This window comes from Carassius gibelio, chromosome A10, assembly GCF_023724105.1.
Source record: "Carassius gibelio isolate Cgi1373 ecotype wild population from Czech Republic chromosome A10, carGib1.2-hapl.c, whole genome shotgun sequence".
Lineage (NCBI taxonomy): Eukaryota > Metazoa > Chordata > Actinopteri > Cypriniformes > Cyprinidae > Carassius > Carassius gibelio.
The window spans coordinates 17,539,838-17,562,801 of NC_068380.1; the positions used below are offsets into that span (position 1 = coordinate 17,539,838).

Genomic DNA, 22,964 nt, shown 5'->3' on the forward strand with positions numbered 1-22,964 from the left:
GGAAATCAAGATCTCTTTAATGTCCCAGTGGTTTATCTCCTAGCCATGAGATTCAATTTTGCTAAAACTGCTTTTCAGATTTGTTTCTCCTTCAGAGTTTCAGAAGTGATGTGTTCCTGCAACTTAAACACTAGCACCAGTAATACCAAAGTCATGGTTTCAATAGGATAGAACTGGAAGCATAATGACTGTTTTCAAACACATCCCTCCATCTGCCATTGGTGGAGCAAACAGATATTCCCTCCCCACACCATTGGTTGAGCCATTATTGCTGGGTTGGTCTGGTCAGACACTCAAATACAGCAATGCTTTGATAGTACCACAAAGCCATGGCAAGACCAACCAACAAAAAGTCCATCTGAGCAGTAATTTCATCTCTGTCTGTGGTCACCATTTGTTTGTCACCATGTGTGTGATTTCTGAGACTCCTCATCATTTGTGTGGTAATAACATTAAATCCTTTTCTCATTCAATGATCTCATGAGGCAGACACACACACCATAGCACATGCCATCAACCCACACACTAGACTACTCCACATGCTATCTTCTACTCTTTAATAGCATCAACTTGACATTCATCCTCCCATTGTCTCAGGCTGATGAGCGTTCAACATGAAATGAGCATGTTCTTACCGGATTATCTGCAAATGCACAATAGCATCAGTCAGATCTCTTTGCAGAATGGGTCTCGTCTAATTATATCTTTTGTTTTTTCATTGTGTGGCTTCCCTAGGTGATGCTGTAAGCTTCACTGCTCAGTAGCTAAGCTTTTTAGAGAACCAGATATGCACATAGACGCAAAACGCTGATGTGGTTCTTATAGACAGGCAGATGACTTACCAGCTGTCTGGATTTAGAAGATGGTTTTAAAGCAGGAGCGTCCATTCCTGCTCCTGGAGGGCCACTATCCTGCAGAGTTTAAGTCATTATTAAACATATCTAAACCAGCTAATAAAGGTCTTCAGTATCACTAGAAAAATTCCTGGCTGGAAGTGTTGAGGGAGGTTGAAACAAAACCCTGCAGGACACTGGCCCTCCATGAGCAGGATCAACACCCCTGATTTAAAGGGATATCTCACCCAAAAATAAACATTTACTCACCTTTACATCCAAACTTTTATGATTCACCTTCTTTCCATGGAACACAAAAGGAGAAGTTTTAAAGAATACTCAGACTGCCCAGAGAAACAACAAAATTGTAGTCCATTCGACTTGCGTACAGTATTTCACATCTTCTGAAGCCATAAAATTTCCTGTGATGAACAAACTGACATTTAAGTCATTATTCACTGATATTCTTCCTCCTCCACTTTAGTTATTAAATATCAAGTTTTTAGTTATGAGGCAGCCTGCCATGCCATGTCTTGATGCATCAAGTTTGAATATGGAGAAGCACAAATGGGAGCTAAATTTGAGAGCAGAATTCTCTACGAATAACAACTAAAATTTTAGTCAAATTTACATTTTTTAGTAAATAAGAAAATTTTCTTTTTGGGGGGTGGACTGTTCCATTTAAGGATGCTGCTGTCAAAGCTTTGTATTGGTTGCCATAGTGAGGCGTCTATTTTGATGTCACAACAGTCCCCAGGGAGCAAACGCCCCACCCTAGACTACTGCCAGAGTCAGCCTCATTTTATCTGGAGTAAGTATGTGTGCGTGTGTGGGTAGAGTCCGATAGGGAATACTCGAGGACTGAGGCTCATTAGCGGGTTTTTACCACATTCCTAGAAAACATCATTTTATTTCCAAGCACAACTCACATCTAAATAGCTCCTGCTTGCCCAACATCCACTTTGTTAAAAAATTCTCATACACCAATAGTCATCTGTTCCTTGATTTAACTGATTTCCCTGCATGTGCGACTTGATGGGTGTGGGAGTGTGTATGTGCATGTAGTGTGGGTGTCTATAGACTCTTTTTCCCTGACTGCCCCCCCCCCCCCACAAACACTTTTCTTTTGCGGTCTTTCAAACCCAAATAAAAGAGAAAGATTCTTTTGAGTGGGTGCTGAATGTATGCGCCACATACCTCTCGCTCTCTGTCTCTCTCCCCCCAGCATTGTTTGGAGCCCTGGAGGAGGGGGTGGGTGGGGTTTTGGTGCCTGCAAGCATCTCTCTCTTTCTACATCCCTCCCTCTCCCCCTCCGATCCCTCCCCCCACCCATTGCTTTCATCCAAGAGCGATGAGGTCATCCCTGCCAGCGCTGTGAAGCATAGCAAGCGCTAGAGTGAGAGTAAGAGGCAGTGGAACTGAGCAGGAGAGAGATATTGAAAGTCAGAGAGGGAGAGAGAGAGAGAACGAGACATTAAGAGAGAGAGAGGAAGCTGGTGCATATCTGGAATGTCACTGGCTCCGGTGGAACAGTGATAGAACTGATCAGTTGCAGCAGTGGCTTGTGCACGGGTGAACACAAGGGGATAGGGGCATGACCCGGGGCTTCTAGTGGACTCCAGGGGCGGAAGAGCTGAAGACAGGAGGACAGGAGCCATGACGGAGAGATGCAGCCTGTGGAGTGCCCTGTCAGCCGCTGCCTGCTGCTTCTACAGGGGCTCCTTCATGCAGGTGCAGGTGAGAGGGGGGCTAGCCCCTGAATGATTGTGTGTGAGCGTGCAGCTGCAGAGTATGTGCATGTATACACTGTTTAGTGCGTGAGAAAAGGTGTGGATCTGCATTACATCATCTCTAAATGTGCCTTCAGGAGTTCGTGTGTGAGAAGTGGAGGAAGATGTATGTCACATTCTCAGTGTGTGTGTTGTATGTAAGCATACATATCGCTGTGGTTCCATCCAGGGCATCTGCTTGCAGGGTGAAGGGTGCCCCTCAGGGCTATGTGTTTGACCCAGTGCAATTGTGCAACCTCAACAACTGTGTCATTCCACCAGCCTCTGTTATGATATCACTGCACAAGTGTGCGTGTGCATTTATGTGGGTATGTGTGCCGACAGGGCTCAGTTCACTTTGGCTCAGCTGTAACACTAGTGCTGATGATGCACAGTTGGATGAGCAGGCAGGGCTCTGTTGTCACCCTGCGGTTATGTAGTGGATTGTAATGGGCTTAGGAAACAGGAGAATGCATCAAAGTAGTTCTGGAGGTCGTGCTTTTTATATCTGAAACTGTAGATATTTTGTTTCATGCAAGGCTCAGAATACAAAAAACCCTGCGTTACTCTGGTGAGGTCTGATACATGATCTCAGAACAACACATGATTTGAGTGGGGATGCTGGAAAAGGGGAAAGGGTGTTGTCTAATTGTCCTCTATTTTAGCCAACTTGGACTGGTTAAGAACAGTACGATTTTGGCTCTGAGTTTGGGTGGTGCACTAAGAACTATAGAAAAAAGGACAATACTTATCTAATCTACTTTTACCACCCTCTCTGTTTGTTTTCTTTTCTGGTATTTTAAAAGGAAAACAGGGGTGTTCAATGTAATGGAATTCTAGTGTTTTGTTGTCCTGTATTTGCCAGAGTGACACTGTTTCTCACTATAATGCAGAGTTGCAGGTGCAGATGGTTAAAAAGGTATCCCTATAAAAAATGTTTTTTTTTTTACAATACATTTACCATAAGTAATAAACAGTACCCAACAGATACATTTAGGGTACTCTATACCAATATTTAATCTATATGCAGTAAACCAATGTTTGTTTAATTGGAGAAACAATCAATTGTGTGCATGTCTTGAGGGGAAATTACAGTATGTTTACAGTTCTCAGCATTGTGCAGACAAGACATTTGGCTAGTATATATATATATATATATATATATATATATATATATATATATATATATATATATATATATATATAAAGCATGATCTTAGAGAGAGACTTATAAGCCGTATAAACCGTATAAGCACACCTCATACTTATGACAAAATGGCATGTGCAAAGAACAAAATGAAACTACTCAAATCCATGTAGGGGCCATAGAGGTCCATAGACTGTCTGTAATGATGCATGTGTTCGTCCCATTGGCCACCTGAGCTCGGGGCCGCACCAGGAGTAGATGACTGGGTCCCAGCTGCAGATTGATAATAGTCATTCTGACTTAATATTCACATGCAGAAAAACAGACAGTGGTGAATTTCTTTGTGCCTTGAACCTTGTGTGTACCTTTGATTTAAACAGATTTTTGCTTTATGGAATTTAAAAGATAGTGGTATAGGTAGATAGTCCTAAAATCTAGTTTGGATCCATTCTCCCATGTTTCCTTGCATTTTCTGATGTTGTATTGCTTTTTGAGCTGATTCTTCTGTCTCATTAGCAGTAAAGATGGTTGCCATCTTGATTTTAATTGGGCTAGGCTACTGCATGTTTATCAGGGACAACATCAACCCCAAATCCTCCATCTGCCTCTTGCAGTTGCATTTAATTGTTTCATCTTAATCCCCCAATTCTCTGCTGGCTGGCAGCTTGATGGTCCTTTCGTCTATGACCCCACTTGCATATGTGGTCATGCTAGTTTTAACCAGAGGGGATTATTGAACCACATTCACACTGAGGGCCCGCTACTAATACCCTGTTACAATTTACACAGATTGCAGACACATTAAGACTGGTGTTATTGTCTGGTTTGGTGGGTTGTGGTTCTATGCTGGTGCGTGATTCAGTTGCATAGATTTCCCCCATAACCTCTTTCCCTTCCAGTCATTATAAAAAAAATAGACTGTTTTTTTTAATTAATATTCAAATATTTAGGGGTATGACTCCCTCTCCCCTCTTTTGTACTTCTCTTTTTCTTGTGTTTTTCTTTCTATCCTCTCCAAATCCTCTCTGGTGCCTCGGTCTCTTCCCCAGGGCTGCGGCTTAGCAGCTGTTAAACAGAAAAGTTCAAGAGTAAATCTGTCTGTTATTGAATGTGAGGATAACCTAATTACACTGGGCTGTTTTCTTTCCTAATGAACGGCATGCAGAATTGGAGTGCCATGATTTTTTTTGTATACCTCCCCCCAAACTGCTTCTGTACCAATTTTTTTTCTCATCCCTTTGATGAATGTGGCTGAACTAGAAGTCCTTTATAGACTGGATTAGTATCCATTCATATTGTGTATACTTCTCAGACTAATGATGTTTGTTCTGCTTTGGTTATCACGCAAATGAAGATGCTGAAGTTGTCAAAAATGCTAAATTAGACACAGACCATCTGTGCAAAAGTTGGAGGTATGTGTGTATCACACTGCTGTAACAAATGCTTGAAAAACATTTCAAACATTCTAAAGCTGTCTGTTTGATTTAGAACGTTCCATACCGTCATTCACATACTGCCCCAACAAACACCAATAGCAGACCAACTTCCTACATACCTGCTCTAACACACCTGCCTGGAAGGTTCTATTAATTTATCCCAAAGACTCCTTCAAAAACCTTACTTATCTGGTTCATGTGTGTTTAAATGTAGTTTCATAACAAGGTTCGGGAGAAGCACGTCAGATACTTAACCTAATTAGCACAGGTGGAACCACTCAAGATAATCAACCTTAGGGTATAAATACAGCTGAATCAGCCTACCTGTCTCTATTGACGGTTTATCAGCATGCCGGTTCGCTTCGTCTGTCACCTTACCACGGACCCATTTTTCGTACCAACGAAGAGAGCTTCACCGGGGATTTATAAGACCTGCTGCTTTTGCCGGACCCGCGATCTTTCCTACCCAGTCAAACACGACCATTGAGCAGCATTAAGCGTCATCGCGACAGCTGCTCTCCTCGTCAAGCCACAAGTCGTGGCCAATAGACCGTGCAAGCTCCGAGCTCGCTCGCTCGACACAATGATCATGCCGCCCGAGACCGAGCTCTCCTCGAGCTGGAATCCAACCAGCCTGGGCCGCACCCAAGTTCTCACGGCAACAAGGCTCTCACTTCCCGTCGCGACTCAGCCTTTCACACCGGCGTTCCGGCCGAGTTGCAGTTTGACCGCGCGATGTTAACCAACACATTTTCAGGCGAAAACTCTAAAAGCTGGTTCATTGGATTTTACGGCAGTTGGCATCCAAAATGTTGCATCTAAAAGTAGGTTCGCGGCTAAAGTTTGTTAAATGACGTCATGACGCAGTTCCATCTTCTACTAGTGTTTTGTGGTGGTTTTGGCAAACCAGCGTAAAGATGCATTACCGCCACCTGCTGATCTGGAGTGTGGAGTGCGCATAGATTTGGACTACAGATACAAACGTAGATACGTCAGATGATAATGCCACATTTAACCACGAACAAAGGCATTATTTCCAGTCTCCATCCACACTGAAATGTCCAAGACATTACATTTGCCTTACCGAGCACGTTTAAACCTCACTGAAATGATACAATAATGTTCCATAATAAGTAAAAAAAAAAAAAAAAAAAAAAAAAATCTCCATGCAATTTTTCTGGCAGGACCAAATTATTTAGGGACTTATTTAGTGATCACTCAAAATTCATGTAAAACGCATCTGCCCTCGTGTTTTGACACAGGACAGCAAGTGGGAGTAAAATTAATGTTGCCTTTTCAGGACCGTAATATGAAAAACAGGCAAGTAAATATCTTTAGAAACCACTTAGAAGCGAATAGCACATAACTGCTATTAACCCATTCGCTTGCAAGTAGAGTTGTTCCGATTCCGATACTAGTATCGGAAATATCTCCGATACCACAACAAATTCTGGCATCGGCATCGGCGAGTACATGAACCCATATACCGATCCGATACCATTTTCTTAAAAAATACCTAGTTATGACCGCAAGCTTTGCCTAACTGCTGCACGGTTCTTCTTCGCTGCTCAAAATGCATTGAAAACACAGGAAGTTGTGCTGTGTTGCCACAAGCAACCCCTGTTTAGAGCAGCGAAGAAGAAATGAAAACGCGTTAGCAGCCCTGATCTATATATGACTGGATCACTCATCACATTCTAAACTGCCAAAAACAGTGAAGCCGCTTCTATATTATAGATCAGTGGTTAGCAGTATGTCTCTGTAGTACCGGTAGTTACAGACTCTCAAGTATATTCAGTACCGGCAGCTGCGTTCAGTCGCTTCCGTGTAAGTCAAAGCGCAGGGCTCCAGACAGTAGCCGAATATATACTAGTGTCTGTGAATATTAAACTGCAAAATACTATTTAAATATTACTCCCGCAAAATCTACATCTCTGTGGGTGACTGGCACAGATGCGCGAGAGCTCGCTGTTTTGTAGTCTCTGCTGTGTGTCATGAGGACACGAACGCATAAACCGTCACTTCATGAGAATTTACCGTTTCATTTGAGAATACTGTCATATCATAAACACAGACACTCAAAGATCTTCATGGCAGCCCATTAAAATAAATGTTTGGTTTACATGAGTAAATTGACAATATATAAAGCTACTGTTGTAGCCTACAGTAATAATAATACGTCTCTATAATAATAATAATTATGCCTAGATGGTTGCTTGTTTTTTACCTGTTTTGTTGTAAAGAGATTATCTGATTAATAGATCTTTTTTTATATTCCTAGACTTATTTGTTGCAGTTTTTTTATACAGTTATATTGTAAAACTTAAATACCTTTTTTAGTTTGCGGTGTTAGATTTTTGGCTGCATTTGAAGTTCTTTTTTGCATATGAAAATAAATAATACTGTCAAATTCATGTTAGATAATAAAAATACTGTAATAAATACAGTAGTTCACCATGTATTTGTTCATGTTTTATTGAGGGATCTGTCTGAAGCACACCATAAAAAGAATTCTAGCAATTTACACAGGGCTAGTAGTATATACAGCTGTATATACAGATACACACCCAGGTATCGGATCAGTACTCGGTATCGGCCGATACCCTGAGCCCAGGTATCGGAATCGGTATCGGGAAGAGAAAAAGGGTATCGGAACATCTCTACTTGCAAGCATCGCCGACGGCCCCAGTTTATTATTGTTTCACTTCCACAGCACGTTAAACTTCACTCTGACTTGATATGGATAAACCGTGCATCAATTGAAAGTCTAAAGACTCTGGCTTCGATATTTGACCAATATTTCGATAAAACATATTTTCAGTGACAGTTATTTAGTAAATTCTATCAGGAATACGATTCCTATTCCTGAACGGTAAAACGTTGAAGTGTCAGCTCAGGGACAAACGTCGATAATGTATCTAGTCAGAAAGAATCATGAGCAGAAACATTTTTATTTTGGGTATGTAATTTCTGTCTCCATGCAAAATGGGGGGGGACTGGTACGTTACTGCTATAATCATGTCCTCGGGTACAATGTCTTGCAAGACTAAACATGCTTCATCGTTTCCAAAACCCTTTTTTCCACAGTCCATACAACAACGTGAAAACAGCCTTCCAAACGTATCCGCCCGGGAGACCGCCTAAGAGCCCGGAGGCCAAATGAGAGGAAAATATGCTTTTCCAACAGTAACATAATAATGTGGACAATGCTTGAGGAATTGTCAAATCAGGCAACCAATTGCTAAGCTGGTAACACAGTAGGCTACCCATTCATTTTTGCTTGCCCCATCAAATGTTACTAACCCTTTTTACTCTTCCCGCAGCCAATATCTACAGCAGCCAAAAGCAAGTAGCCTTTCCTGTACCTCCTCACTGCCGCAGCTCCCGCAGGAGCCTTTCCCATATCTCCCCACTGCCGCAGCAGTGTCTGCTCCCGCAGGAACCTTTCCTGTACCTCCTCACTGCAGTATCTGCTCACGCAGGAGCTTTTTCCGTATCTCTCCACTGCCACAGCAGCGTCTGCTCCCGCAGGAGCCTTTCCCGTAACTCCTCACTGCCACAGATCTCCCCACTGCCGCAGCAGTGTCTGCTCCCGCAGGAGCCTTTTTTGTATCTCCCCGCTGCCGCAACAGTGTCCACTCCTGCATGAGCCTTGTCTGCATCTCCCGCATTTGGTCTTGCAGCGAGAACTGTTCTAGTAGAGCTCTTACGTTTTCTCTTTTGTCCAGTGAGCATTGGGTCTCTCAGTGGACACAGTGTGAGAAATCTCCCGGTCAAGCTTTCATTTCCCTCTTTCCCATTTTCTCTTTCTGTCCAGCGAGCATTTGGTCTCACAGCGGACGCAGTGAGAACTTTCCCGGTAGAGCACTTACCTTTTCTCTTCCGTCCAGTGAGTATTGGGTCTCACAGCGGACGCAGTGTGAGAAAATCTCCCGGTCAAGCTCTCATTATCTCTTTTTCCTGTTTTCTCTTTCTGTCCAGCGAGCATTTGGTCTCACAGCAGACTCAGCGAGAACTTTCCCGGCAGAGCACTTACGTTTTCTCTTTCGTCCAGCGAGCATTGGGTCTCACAGCGGACGCAGTGTGAGAAAATCTCCCGGTCAAGCTCTCATTTCCCTCTTTCCTGTTTTCTCTTTCTGTCCAGCGAGCATTTGGTCTCACAGCGGACGCAGCGAGAACTTTCCCGGTAGAGCACTTACGTTTTCTCTTTCGTCCAGCGACCATTGGGTCTCACAACGGACGCAGTGTGAGAAAATCTCCTGGTCAAGCTCTCATTTTCCTCTTTCCTGTTTTCTCTTTCTGTCCAGCGAGCATTTGGTCTCACAGCGGACGCAGTGAGAACTTTCCCGGTAGAACACTTACGTTTTCTCTTCCGTCCAGTGAGTATTGGGTCTCACAGCGGACGCAGTGTGAGAAAATCTCCCGGTCAAGCTCTCATTTTCCCTCTTTCCTGTTTTCTCTTTCTGTCCAGCGAGCATTTGGTCTCACAGCGGACGCACCGAGAACTTTCCCGGTAGAGCACTTACGTTTTCTCTTTCGTCCAGTGAGTATTGGGTCTCACAGCGGACGCAGTGTGAGAAAATCTCCCGGTCAAGCTCTCATTTTCCCTCTTTCCTGTTTTCTCTTTCTGTCCAGCGAGCATTTGGTCTCACAGCGGACGCAGCGAGAACTTTCCCGGTAGAGCACTTACGTTTTCTCTTTCGTCCAGCGAGCATTGGGTCTCACAACGGACGCAGTGTGAGAAAATCTCCCGGTCAAGCTCTCATTTTCCTCTTTCCTGTTTTCTCTTTCTGTCCAGCGAGCATTTGGTCTCACAGCGGACGCAGTGAGAACTTTCCCGGTAGAGCACTTACGTTTTCTCTTTCGTCCAGCGAGCATTGGGTCTCACAGCGGACGCAGTGTGAGAAAATCTCCCGGTCAAGCTCTCATTTCCCTCTTTCCTGTTTTCTCTTTCTGTCCAGCGAGCATTTGGTCTCACAGCGGACGCAGTGAGAACTTTCCCGGTAGAGCACTTACGTTTTCTCTTCCGTCCAGTGAGTATTGGGTCTCACAGCGGACGCAGTGTGAGAAAATCTCCCGGTCAAGCTCTCATTTTCCCTCTTTCCTGTTTTCTCTTTCTGTCCAGCGAGCATTTGGTCTCACAGCGGACGCACCGAGAACTTTCCCGGTAGAGCACTTACGTTTTCTCTTTCGTCCAGTGAGTATTGGGTCTCACAGCGGACGCAGTGTGAGAAAATCTCCCGGTCAAGCTCTCATTTTCCCTCTTTCCTGTTTTCTCTTTCTGTCCAGCGAGCATTTGGTCTCACAGCGGACGCAGTGAGAACTTTCCCGGTAGAGCACTTACGTTTTCTCTTTCGTCCAGCGAGCATTGGGTCTCATAACGGATGCAGTGTGAGAAAATCTCCCGGTCAAGCTCTCATTTTCCTCTTTCCTGTTTTCTCTTTCTGTCCAGCGAGCATTTGGTCTCACAGCGGACGCAGTGAGAACTTTCCCGGTAGAGCACTTACGTTTTCTCTTTCGTCCAGCGAGCATTGGGTCTCACAGCAGACGCAGTGTGAGAAAATCTCCCGGTCAAGCTCTCATTTTCCTCTTTCCTGTTTTCTCTTTCTGTCCAGCGAGCATTTGGTCTCACAGCGGACGCAGTGAGAACTTTCCCGGTAGAGCACTTACGTTTTCTCTTTCGTCCAGCGAGCATTTGGTCTCACAACGGACGCAGTGTGAGAAAATCTCCCGGTCAAGCTTCCATTTTCTCTCTTTCCTGTTTTCTCTTTCGGTCCAGCGAGCAATGGTCTCACAGCGGAGAAAGGCACAAACTCACCTGATAAGTCGCTCCAAATTACAATTGCTCCCCGTTGCAGGCCAGCAGGGCCCGTCAGTCCAGGTACAGTGAGCCGCCATCACAGGCCCACTGGACAAACATTCAGACCCTTTCTCGAGATGCCAGCCCGCCAAACGTGGCACTCATTTGGGGGGGTCTTTAGTTCGGCCGGCTGTCCTCCTGCTCTTTAGCTTTTTGGGGGGTACTCTAGGTTCGGGCCATTCCCGAGCTCGGAGCCCCTTCCCCGGACAGCACGCCAAATACGCATTATAATATTCAGTTAATTATATGTAAGTGTGAACTCGTGAACTGGGGTTGGTGTTAAACTCTGAAGGAACATGGCCCTCCAGAATCAGGTTCAGACACCTTTGCCCAACAAGTTCATCACAAAACTCATGAACCTCATTTATTGGGACTAGCTTTGTAAGCTAGCTTTTTGGTCATCCTGAAATTTCATAGATTAGTGGCATATGTTTAAAGCAGTGGCTCCCAACTTTGGTCTTGGAGCACCTCTAACAACAACACATTTTGTGTGAATTTCTTAGCCGATTTCAGGTCGATTTTGGTGTGTTTTATTAGGGATGTGTAGTATTGGGGTACAGGGCTAGAGTTAGGAAACTAATTATTTGATGTGAAATTTGATAATCGATTGCTCTCTTTTATTTTGGAATATGATTTAACAATAATGTGGCTGAGTATTTGATTTGCCTTCACCCTGCCAGTGCACTACATCTAAGAAACTTTGGGCTGGTTGTGTGCTATTTTAGATGTATTTCATATTTAAGTGTTAGTGGAATGAAAGTGGAATTAATACGTTGTTTTTCAATTATCTGAACATAGATCAGAGGGCATTTTTTTCACGGCTGGCCGTCAGAAGGCTTTTATGCTTCTGTCCATTTACGAGATCATAGAGAGCTGAAGAGATACTTTCAGCTCATTTCAGTGCAGATTTCACCAGGTCTGTCTTTCATCCCTCCCTCAACTCATCCTCTCCACTGCTTCAATATCCAATACAATCACGTTGTAAATCCAATAGGTCAGTGCGATTGGTTGTTAGCTCTGAACAGTAAGTGTTTCTGTCTTAGCCGTCCACTATCAGATGCTTCAGTGACAGAGGATTGTCAACACCAGCAGGAATTAATTTCCTCTGAAGTGAAAGATAAGTCGATATCACGGCAGAGAAGTCCTAAAGTTTCAGTCCTTCAGAGGACGTGTTGAGCAGGTGGGTGTGGACCAAAGCAAAGGGGGCTGGGAAGTGGTGTAGGCTAGAGTCAGGTCTGTTTTGTATGTCCACTTGACCTTTATCACAGCTTGACCTCAGGGGTCAATGGGCAGCAGCAGGCCCTTTTTCTAGCAAGAAAAGGTGCATGTAAGTGATGTCCGACCCTGCTTCTGGAGAGCTACAGTCATGCAGATGTCAACACAACTGTCTGTAATTATCAATTGATTAGCTGGTTCAGGTGTATTTGATTGGGATTGATGATGAAATCTGCAGAATGGTAGCTCTCCAGGAGCAGGGCTGAAGACCCATGCTCTAGCTTCTCTTTTAAACAAGGAGGGGGCCTTGTCATTACTTTTTTAGTTTTGGTCACAAGAGAGCAGGCCACTTCAAGGCCATCAGTGGGGCTGCAGACATTAATCTTGATAGGTAGAATCAGTCACGCATGTAGGATGATCGGTGAAGGGGGTTCAAGACACAGCTTGTCCTTTTGAACAGTCTTTTTAATCCTGATTATTCCTAAACAGTGTTCTCTACATGGCCTTATCTAGTGTTGAAAATATGTCCATTACATGACTTGGCATTGTGTCTTTGTAGTCCAATATTCCTTAGTCTTTATAGTTTTTTATGAGGTGATGTTAAATCCATTCATGTCGTTGTTGCCGTGTTTCAAAATGATAGAAATTTGGGTCAGAAATGCATGAGACCAGGCTTATGCTTTCTCTTGTTTGAGCTTTGTTCAAGCTGTTACCATGTGTTTTCTTTAAGCATCATTCTGCATTACCATAGCACCCGTCACTTTAGAAAAGCCACTATAGTGAATTACTATCGACAGCAGAGAATTATGCAACGCTTGATAACACAATACATTAGAACAAGCTCAAAAATGCATTTTTATTGAATAGATACCACCCATCACACAGAAACCAAATCACCCTAAATGACAAAATGACGAGAAGGAAAGATTAGACCGTTAATTAGAGTAAATGAATTCAATTGCATTTCAGCCATACCTTGGCAAAGTGTGATGATAATACAATTTAAATTGCGGCAAAATGGCATAGCAATCTTTTAAGCTTCTTTAGACTGCTGTGTTGTCTGAATTGGATTCCTTATAGACTCATCTAGAGCATATAATCTCCAGTTTTGCATTGTATGTTAAATTGACTTAACCCAGTTTTGCTAGTTGTGTGCAAGGCAGGGGGCTCTACTCGTAGTCATTGGCGCATTGATCAAGGGTGGCTATTAGAAAGGAAGGTGTAGCAGAAAGAGAACTGGGAAATGATGAGCATCCAGAAGAGTGGATATCTCCTTGAAAGTCTTAGAAGAGGCTTGTTCATTCGCCTTTGCAGCAGCTACAGAAAAACAATGACATCATGTTCAGGGTGGAGACTGAGAGCGAGAGAAGAGAGAAATGGACATTGACATCGCAGTGGGATATTGCTGGCTAATACCGAGTGTGTGTGATATGGTTCAGCACATGCTGAGAAGGAATAGTGTACGTCCAGTGGGAGATTAGCTAAGCGGCAACAAACACGCACACAAGCAGTCTGGGGTGTGTTTATCTGTGTGTATGGGAGTTCCCCAGCACTCTTCATCTCCGCTCCCCTCACTCCAGAAGTGCATCATCTGCAGTGTCGCCATGGTGACAGCCTCACGCTCCAGGACAACCCCACCCCGTATCCCAACCCCCACCAGAGACACACTGAATAGGCTGCTCCAGTCATCATGTGGCTGTGTGTAAATGTGTGTGTAATGAATGTGTGAATACTGTTAAACCTGCTGGCGCAGACATTTACGTGTGTGTATTAACAAAGCCCTGCTCTCTACACTTTTGTCCATCATATTATAAACTCCCATTAGCACTTAATTCGAGTGGATATCTGAAGCATCATTGTGCCAGGAGAGTTTAACTGTGTACCGCTACAGTGCGACCCTATCTGAGAGGTCACGGGCCGCCCGCCAATGCGTGCCCCTCCCCAGCTGTACATGAATGAAAGTGAGATCTCAGCACTCCGCCGCCGTCTGCGCTGCCAGCCAATGGCATGCACCGCTGCGGAGCTCTCCGGAAGAGATGACATCATCTCCAGCCAATCGTAGCACCGCTCAAGGGCTGACTGCTGCAGGCTCAACAATGTAATGAAATATACAGAGAACGTGTCTTACTGAGGTGAGATAGAGAGACAGGTGCAGAAATGCAAGGAAGCAAGCCGCGATATCCTTTTCATTCAGTGCAAACACCAGATGTGATGTTGAAATGACCTCAAAGGCATTCTGGCTGCTATCAGGGGTGGATGACAGAAGGGCAGGTGTGTGTTTGTGTGTGCATGTGTGCCTGACAGTGATATCTCTCTGTGACCTGCCAGCCGGCATTACAAGGCAGATCTTCTTGCCACTGTGTGTGTGTGTGTGTATTCCTAGGTCACCCTGATTTTGCCAAGTAAGACATGTTCCTGGATCAACATCTTTTGATAATATGTAATATGTATTGATTATATTAATTGTTAAACCAGGAGATAAAAATCATCAACAGATGTTTCAGCAAGCTGCCTTCATCGTTGTAACAATTCTTTGTCAAGATTTTTGTCATTTTTGAACATATATAGGTCTTGACACCTTACTAGCTGGGAGAGTGCAGTGAATGCATTTAATTTGCAAATTTAAGTATTAAAGCAGCATAGGTTAACTTTTCAGATTTTAATACCTTTCTGCAGTACTTGACATTTAACTCAGTAACTAATTTTAATACTTTTTGAGCAACCTCAGAACCTGCACACAGAATAAGAAAGCACAAATATTTGATTGCTGTGTGAACATAACCATAGTTACACACACACACACACACACACACATCAATAGCATTGTGGCTCCATCAGACAATGATCCGTTAACATTTTCTCAAAGCACAAACACTGCGTGACATGTGCTTCCTAAAGAGCTTTTTTCCTCCACTTCCTGTCATCGTTTCCCCCCTCTATCTTTCTCTCTGAAGGTCTGAGAGATGGATTGAGGATGCAATGGAAGATGCCTGTAAGGTTACACTCATAAATTCACTTGTATTGACCTTTCACTTTAAGGCAACACAGCGATCCATTCATGTCCAGGAGTCCAGAAACGGATGAACTGGTTGAGTTTAGCAGGTTGGATTCATTTTGAATCTGTTGACAGTCAGATGAGTAGGTCCATGTTCAAAGACTTTTTACTTTTATTATATAACTGATGTTTGAAGTCTTTTATTGAACTTGGTTTCCTCATACTTTCAGTTGGTACGTCTTCCAGGCTGGATAATTAATCTATGGCTGACATTTATTGATTAATCAATCGGATGTGTCTTTATATTCCTTTGCCAATTCCCCCTGCTGCAGTTCTCTAATTTGGGGCAGTGCCCAGTGCGGCGCTGTTGGATGTGCGGTTTACTTGAACATAAAACAGCCCTTGGCCTTACTCTTTTACACTAGACTAATACACGGATCTGCTCACACACGCACAAAAGCTGCTACCTTTCATAGACAGAGATGTTGGATTCATAACAGTTTTTGATGGGGTTATATTGGCGTGTCCTAAGATCCCCCAATCCATCAGTGCCTTGACCCTGTGACCCCTCACAGCCTGTAAATCGGCTCTTAATTGGTTGCTCTCTCAGAGAAACAGGAAGCAGGGGTGTCTCTGGATGGCAATGGCTCATTGTGACAGTTCATGAATATTAACAATCGTGCGGTCAGGTAAGGTGGCTGTCAGTGTTGCTATAATATTGCGTCACTGCCTGCACTGTGTTTGGAGCGGGTCTAATGAGTCCATTACCATTAGTGTTTAGAAAAAGAGTTTCTTATTGATATTTACCACTGGAAGTCATTAATTTTTAGATTTAAGGCATTTTTTTTTTTGACAGGAATGCAGCAAAGATGAACAGATTTTGCTCAAAAGTGGCTTGACAACTGATTTCAGTAAAGTTTGGGTTAGCAAATGTTGCTAAGCTAGCAATGTGATGTTAGAATAATCATAATACAGAGTACACGTATATTGGGTAAAAACATTACATTTGTTATGTTTGTTAAAGCATTCCCTTATGAAAATTAATCATGTTTTTACTACAAATAACCCCCCCCCAAAAAACAAACAAAACATAATTACTATAGTTGAACTATGATAACCAGTGTGGTTTTGCTACACTAACCATAGTTTAACCATGGCATTTGTAGTAAAACTGTGGCTATACAAATGGAAGTCAATATGCCAAAAGACTGTGGTAACTGCACTTTTACTGTAATAAAACCTTGGTTCATTTTTGTAAGGGTTCAAGTGTTGAAGTTAACCACCACAATCATTATGTATTTTCCAAACATTGTGTTTTTACTTTGTGGGAGTTAAAATCTTGAATGAGGCTCCCGCTGTTTCTATGATTTCAGCTTTTTGTAGCTGATGTGCTATCTGGCTAATACGGATGCCGTGAATGTCGAGGCATTTATCTGCAGAGATATGTTCCTTCCAAACCCACGATGAAAGATAAGTCATGTGTGTTTTCCTGTGGTACTTGCCCCCCTCTATGACACCATATGCCCAAACCCATCTGAAACACACTTGCTTTGAGCTGCTCCCCAAACACATAGGGACCAAACCACCCGTAGACCCCATATGGCCAGTTTTCTCTTGCTGCCAGTCCTGTGTCTCTCTCTCGTACGTGAGCCTGGAGGGAAGAGGGTAATCAGGATGTTCCTCCTGCGCCTGTCAACATAACAGGCCCATGTGTCAGAGAGCTGCATTAGGAAACCGGCAGAGGCACACAATAGTAGCACACACACACAAAAAAAAAACATTTAAATAAATACACGCAGTCTTATGCATGAGAATTTTTAACTAGGGCGAAATATACCAGTGGAGATTTGTGATTTCAGGCAGTTTATCCTTCTCTTTAGTGGTTTCATCATTATTTTGCTTTTTACATCATTCTATTATTTGGAGTTTGTTTGTTTTTTAACTATATTCTAGGGTTCTAGGGGATCCGTGAGAGAAACAACTGGTTTTACAAGATGTATTTCAGAGCCCACAAAATAAACATAAGTAAATGCAATGGAACACACATTTAATGTATATGCTTTTGATATTATTACAATTAGCAATTTTCGTATTTCCATTTTTTTACAACAACAATAATAGTAATTATTATTATTATTATTATTTTATAATAAAACTTTTTATTATTTACATGTAATACATTTATTTATTTATTGCATTTCTCTTTACCTTTTCGATAAAAATTAAATAAAAAAAAAAAATTAAATACTGTTTAATTTTTTATGATTTTTTCTAAAGGCTATTTGGGAAATAAAGTGAAGGTTTTATTATTATTATTATTATTATTATTATTATTATTATTATTATTATTATTATTATTATTATTATTATTATTATTATTATTATTATATTGACTGCTAAAGTGTAAGAATAAAAAAATAAAAGCCAAATATATGCGGAGGCTCATGTGGAGTCACACATCCTCTTAGACAGCGAGTCACATGCCGTTATCCAACAAAAACTCCCAGATTTCTTCAGCTGAAATAGAAGTGTGGAAGCTAATTCATAATTGATGCTTAATTATGAATCTCATCTGGAACGATCATTACCTATGCATAGGAAATCATTCAGACCCTGAGGCCTGATGGATCGCAGGAAGCACTCAGTCTTTAGAGAAATGCTTGAACTGGAATGTATGTCAGCACACCCAGAATTCCCCACACGCCACAACAGCAGATCGCCGGCCTAATGTTGCAGACAGAACAGCTGGCTGATGGGGTGTCGTCCATATGCACCCACCCTGAATTTCCCCCTCATTCCCCCCAAGACACATCTCACTGCCCTTGAGACGTCCCATCAGAGGGGATCAAGCAGCATTTCCATGACAACAGCACATCCAGGTGTTTGCTCTCCTAGTGTTGAGGTCACAGTCTTGGCACATGAGAAAACTGCCCATTCACACACACACGACCCTCTGGTGAACACGGCAAAGCAAAATGCCCACCGTGGCATGCAGCTGACTGATCAGGTTTGACAGAAGCCAGTGTGTGTGTCTGTGTTTTGACGTGGGACTGGCTGTATCAAAATGCTAAAAAGCGCTGCTTCTTTTTTAATGGGTGAAGAGGGTTGCCAATAACAGGAAATGCAGGGCGGCTTTGAGATGACCTAATTCCTGCTCTGCTGTGAGCTGAGGTCATGCTGTGCTCTTCAAACTTCTGCTGCTAGTTTTCTTTAAAGTGGACTGCGGGTGTATGTGCATCCCTACAGTAGTAACAAAACGTCCCATGGTACAACCAGTGCTGGGGAAAGTTACTTTTAAAAGTTATAAATTACAATATTTCATTACAAAAAAAAAAAGTAACTAATTGCATTACTCAGTTATGGAAAATAAGACATTTAGTTACTTTTGCTTTACTTCTTTCACCTGGGCTGGGCTTTTTTATTTTTATTTGTATATATTCTTTCTATATGTCAACAGTTTTCTCACTTGTGTTTTTTATCTTATGGAATATTAGGAAAAACAAAGTTAATAATTCAATGAAACATAACTGAAGACCCAATTAAGGCTCCAAAGTTTTCGAAACTTTCAAGCAATAACATTTTCAGACATGTTCCACCACGGTAATGGCTTAGAAAAAGTACCTTGGAGTCCCGTGTAAATACAATCAGTGGTACTGCCACAGTCATTTTTTCTTTCATGTTGACGTTGTTTGCAGACCCTTTGGTGAAGCCGATGGAAGCTGTGCAGTTGGCTTCAAGAATAGAGACTTCACAATCAAGAGTCATTGCTCCTAAATTTGTCTGCAAAGCACAAGAGGGAGAAACAAGTGCAGTGAAAAGACAGAACGACACGAACGAACGAATAGAGAAATCTAGGCCTGATGCCAAGCTGGAAATCTGCTGAAACTATACAAGCGGTTAATATGTCACTTTGAACATTTGTAAACCTCGAGTTAACATTCTTATTTGCATATTCAGGAGCTCATGACAAACTGACACAACATTGTTTTAATAATTGCTTGTTCATCTGTGATAATGTCATCGTATTAGTCTGGCCGTTTTAAGCAAATAATACGGTATCTGGTTTATTCCAGTTCAAACGTGCTGTGGTCTCTCAGCCCGAGGTTTAAAAAGATTGTAACCCAGGCTTGAACGCAATTTGAAAAACCCTAATGCATAGATTTGTATACGAGAAATAATTATGGCTAAACACACAACAAAACTATCCTATATCAGAAAAAATTTATATATAAAATACATTTTATGGGGTCTGATATCACACTGAGCTTATGAATTAATTCACAATCTGTGCATTATTCCATACATACTGAATTAATAATTGAGTCTGAGCACTAACCCTGTGCTATAGTTCCTCACGACGCTCCGGGACAGTGAGTCAGACACTCGAAATATGGAGATAAGAACCGTCTTAACTTCATGCTATGTTTATTTACAGTAACTTGTCTTTAAGCTTTACTGAGAGTCTTTGGATACAAGGTTATGTACTGTATTCTTCCATTCAATTCAGTGGAAGTTTAGACTGTTTTGATTGAACCTACAGGTTTGACATAATGAATAGTTACAGACAATTCTGCCATCATCTGCTCATCCTATTGCCGTTCAAAATATATAGTCCTAATTGTCTTCCTGAACATGCAGATTGTTCTTGTCAGTATACTATCCTAAAAAGGCACAAAACCTGTCACTGGGCTGGAACCTCAAAAGCCAATAATATAGGCTATGTACAATTTAGATACAAAAATGAGCACATTTAAGGTACTTGCATGCACCCTTTATATTCAAAGGTTTTATACAGTGACCAAGAGCGACCATGCAGGGAAAATAGATGATGATGATGATTTGTACTGTCATGCTCTAAAAAGGACAAAACGAACCATTAAGTTACCTAAAAAGCAGTCCATGGGCCTACTGCTTGTTTATTACTACTGGCATTCAATCTGCAACTGCAAGTTGAATTTGGTATGAATTTGAGAGCTGTGGCAGATGGGAAGTTTTCAATAAAACTTTGGCTTCAGAAGACTTGGAAAAATAATTTTTCCATAAACGACTGACAATTTTCAATTTGTGGACAAAAGCCGATTGAAAATGCTCTTGATGTCTTCTTTTGTGTTCTGTGTTTTGAGTGAATGATTGAGTAAAGATACGTTTATACAACAACAATGCACTAAAAACAGAAAAGGTTTCCACAAAAATGACAAAAAAAATACTGTAGTATGCATGCCAGACCAGTAGTTGGAGATGTCACTTTAATGGCTGTGCACATAATGGGTCTCATTCATGAAACATTCGTAAATATACGAGTAAATATCTGAGTGATTTGCGCGTAAAGAGAACTTCCCGAAAACTCTTCTCCTGATTCACAAAAACTTCGTAAACGTCAGATGTGATAGTGAAATGTGTGTGTGTGTGTTAATGAATTCCAATCAGTCGTAAACGGGACGCGCGTGCACGCTCACTCTCAAATACCATAAATCCCGCCCATTAAATCCGACTGACAACTATATGTGAGCATCATATTATGACACCAAACGAAGGATTTCAACATGTCTTCTCAAAAGCGACTGAAAAAGAAACATTTCTCAGCTGCAGAAATTGAAGTTTTATTATCAGAAGTTCATTCAAAACGCCATATTTTATTTCAAGCTTACTAGTGGCGTATCAGGTCCTAAAAAAGGAAGTTTGGCAGCATATTACAGATCCTATTACTGGCTCTCATAATAAAAGTTCAAAGAAAAACCGTATGTAATTAATATATATAATATTATTTTCAAAATGCTGGGTAAATATGTACCCGATTAAGGTGAATTAAAATGCAGCCGTATTAATGAGCAAAACGTTCAGACGTTAAACGCACTATTTACGCGTGGCTGGGAGCAGGTGTAGATTTCTTTCGTACCAACTAACATTTGGAAAATACGAACGTTTTAATGAATCCGAAAATTTACGCCAAAACCACTTTACACGCGATTTACACAAAAATTCGTTCTGCTCGTGTTTCATGAATGAGACCCATAGATTGAACATGTAATACGCATGCGCAAAGTTTTGTAGTTTACACGGAGATGATTATGGTACAGTTTTCAAAACTTTGAAATCTGTTTAGAAAGTTTGCATTTTCAGGTCCCCAAAACACTGTTGTCATGTAAACCAACGGCCAATGCACTTCTAAACAAAAGAATCCTGTTTTCAGTTGAATATAGCGTCATGTAAAAGAAAAAAAATTCATCCTTGAATGACCTGTTCCTTCAAGAAATCAATGTCATGTGAACTTTTAGCCTCTTGTATTATAATTAAGGTCATCTTACCGTTCTGAGCTGATCTGAGATCAAAAGTATTTCAATTATGTGGATCTGTGTGTTCATATAAACAAGGTTATCAATTTACATGTCTTAGGTGTGCACATCATCATCTTAGTATTGTTGTTAATAGAGTCATATGAGCTGTAATACCTCATCTGACCTCATATGTGTGTGTTCAGCCGCAGAGAGTGTGTTTGGGTGTGTGTTTGAAACAGAGACAATCCAAGAAACAGAACTCGTTTAAAGATCTAATATGTTGGGATGTAGGCCAGTGATGACAGATATAGGGATTTAGGGAAGATTTGGGTGGTGTAAGACAGCAGGGATAGATGAAGGGATAATGCAAAGATGGTTTTCTGGGAGATAAGGGCATGATAGGGGCATTAAGATGGCTTAAGGTGGGATAAAGGTACAGCAACACCGCATGGGCAGCAGATGGACAACATCTTAAAATCGGGATCCCTGGGTCAACCGGAGGACTGGCTGTATTTGTCAGTGTCTATGTAGAAGGACAGAGCTTAAACCTCAAACATTAACACTTCAAAGTTAAAAAAAGTTATTATTTGCTGCAAACTGTGCATTAAGCATAAACCTTTAAGGGGAATCTTTGTGGGCATGTTAAAGATGGAATACACTACTCTACTCTGAATAGACTGTAAAACGCTAGATATCATACCTACTTTGTAAACAGTCACAGAGGGAAAACTGGCCATCATACACTAAACAATTAAGGATCATATTCTACCAGAGTTGTAAGTCATTCAGATCACAACAAACTGTCTTGTGATCTCTCACTGCATTGGGTCAGTGCTCAGAAGGGCCGACTGGATTAGCTCTACCCCAGAGAGCAGACTCACTGACAGGCGCTGACCTGTGAAGCTTTATCTGCCATATCTGTGGTTGGTGTAAGCCTAATGGTTTTTTGTGTCTATGTCTTTCCTTTCACCCAGAGGAGCAGCTGCACTCACTCAGATCTGGTGGATTAGATGGGTGGGTGTCTTGGTTAAATGGAGCGCCGTGATTGGCCGAAGAAGAGAATGGGGGTATTGAGTGTAATTGGGTGATGCATCTTGCTGGATGTTATTCATGACATGCCATGGGGGTTTGAAGATAAACACCTCTGAATGGGTTGGTGTTTGTGCATGAATTTATGTAGGGATTTTCAGGAAAATGTGTCCCACACGATGCAAAAAAAAAAAAAAAAAACTAGCAGACAATGTTTGAAAACTCATGATGCTATCATGTCAACCTTGTCTAAAATTTCCAAGCATGAGTATTCATAGTAGTACAAATGGAATTATTTAATACAAGTATTTTGTTTCTCAAGACCTTCCATAGTAGATGCCATTTTTAATTTGACAAAAGCACAGGTATGAAGGACACAAGTACAGTTTGCTCAGAGATATTCAA

General features: G+C 41.8%; 1 protein-coding gene across 3 annotated transcripts in view; it reads left to right on the forward strand.

Moving 5' to 3' along the window:
* LOC128021424 (SH2 domain-containing protein 3C-like) overlaps positions 1–22,964 on the forward strand; it is a 50,644-nt gene that overhangs the window by 11,909 nt on the left and 15,771 nt on the right. Inside the window, exon 1 of one of the 3 annotated variants that reach the window (XM_052608568.1) lies at positions 2,220–2,570. The exons of 1 other annotated variant lie outside the window; for it this stretch is intronic. In XM_052608568.1, coding sequence (XP_052464528.1) covers positions 2,490–2,570 — 81 coding nt within the window. In that variant the 5' untranslated portion in view covers positions 2,220–2,489. Of the gene's footprint in view, positions 1–2,219; positions 2,571–22,964 lie in introns of those variants that run through there. One more of the 3 variants, XM_052608569.1, reaches the window with a different exon arrangement.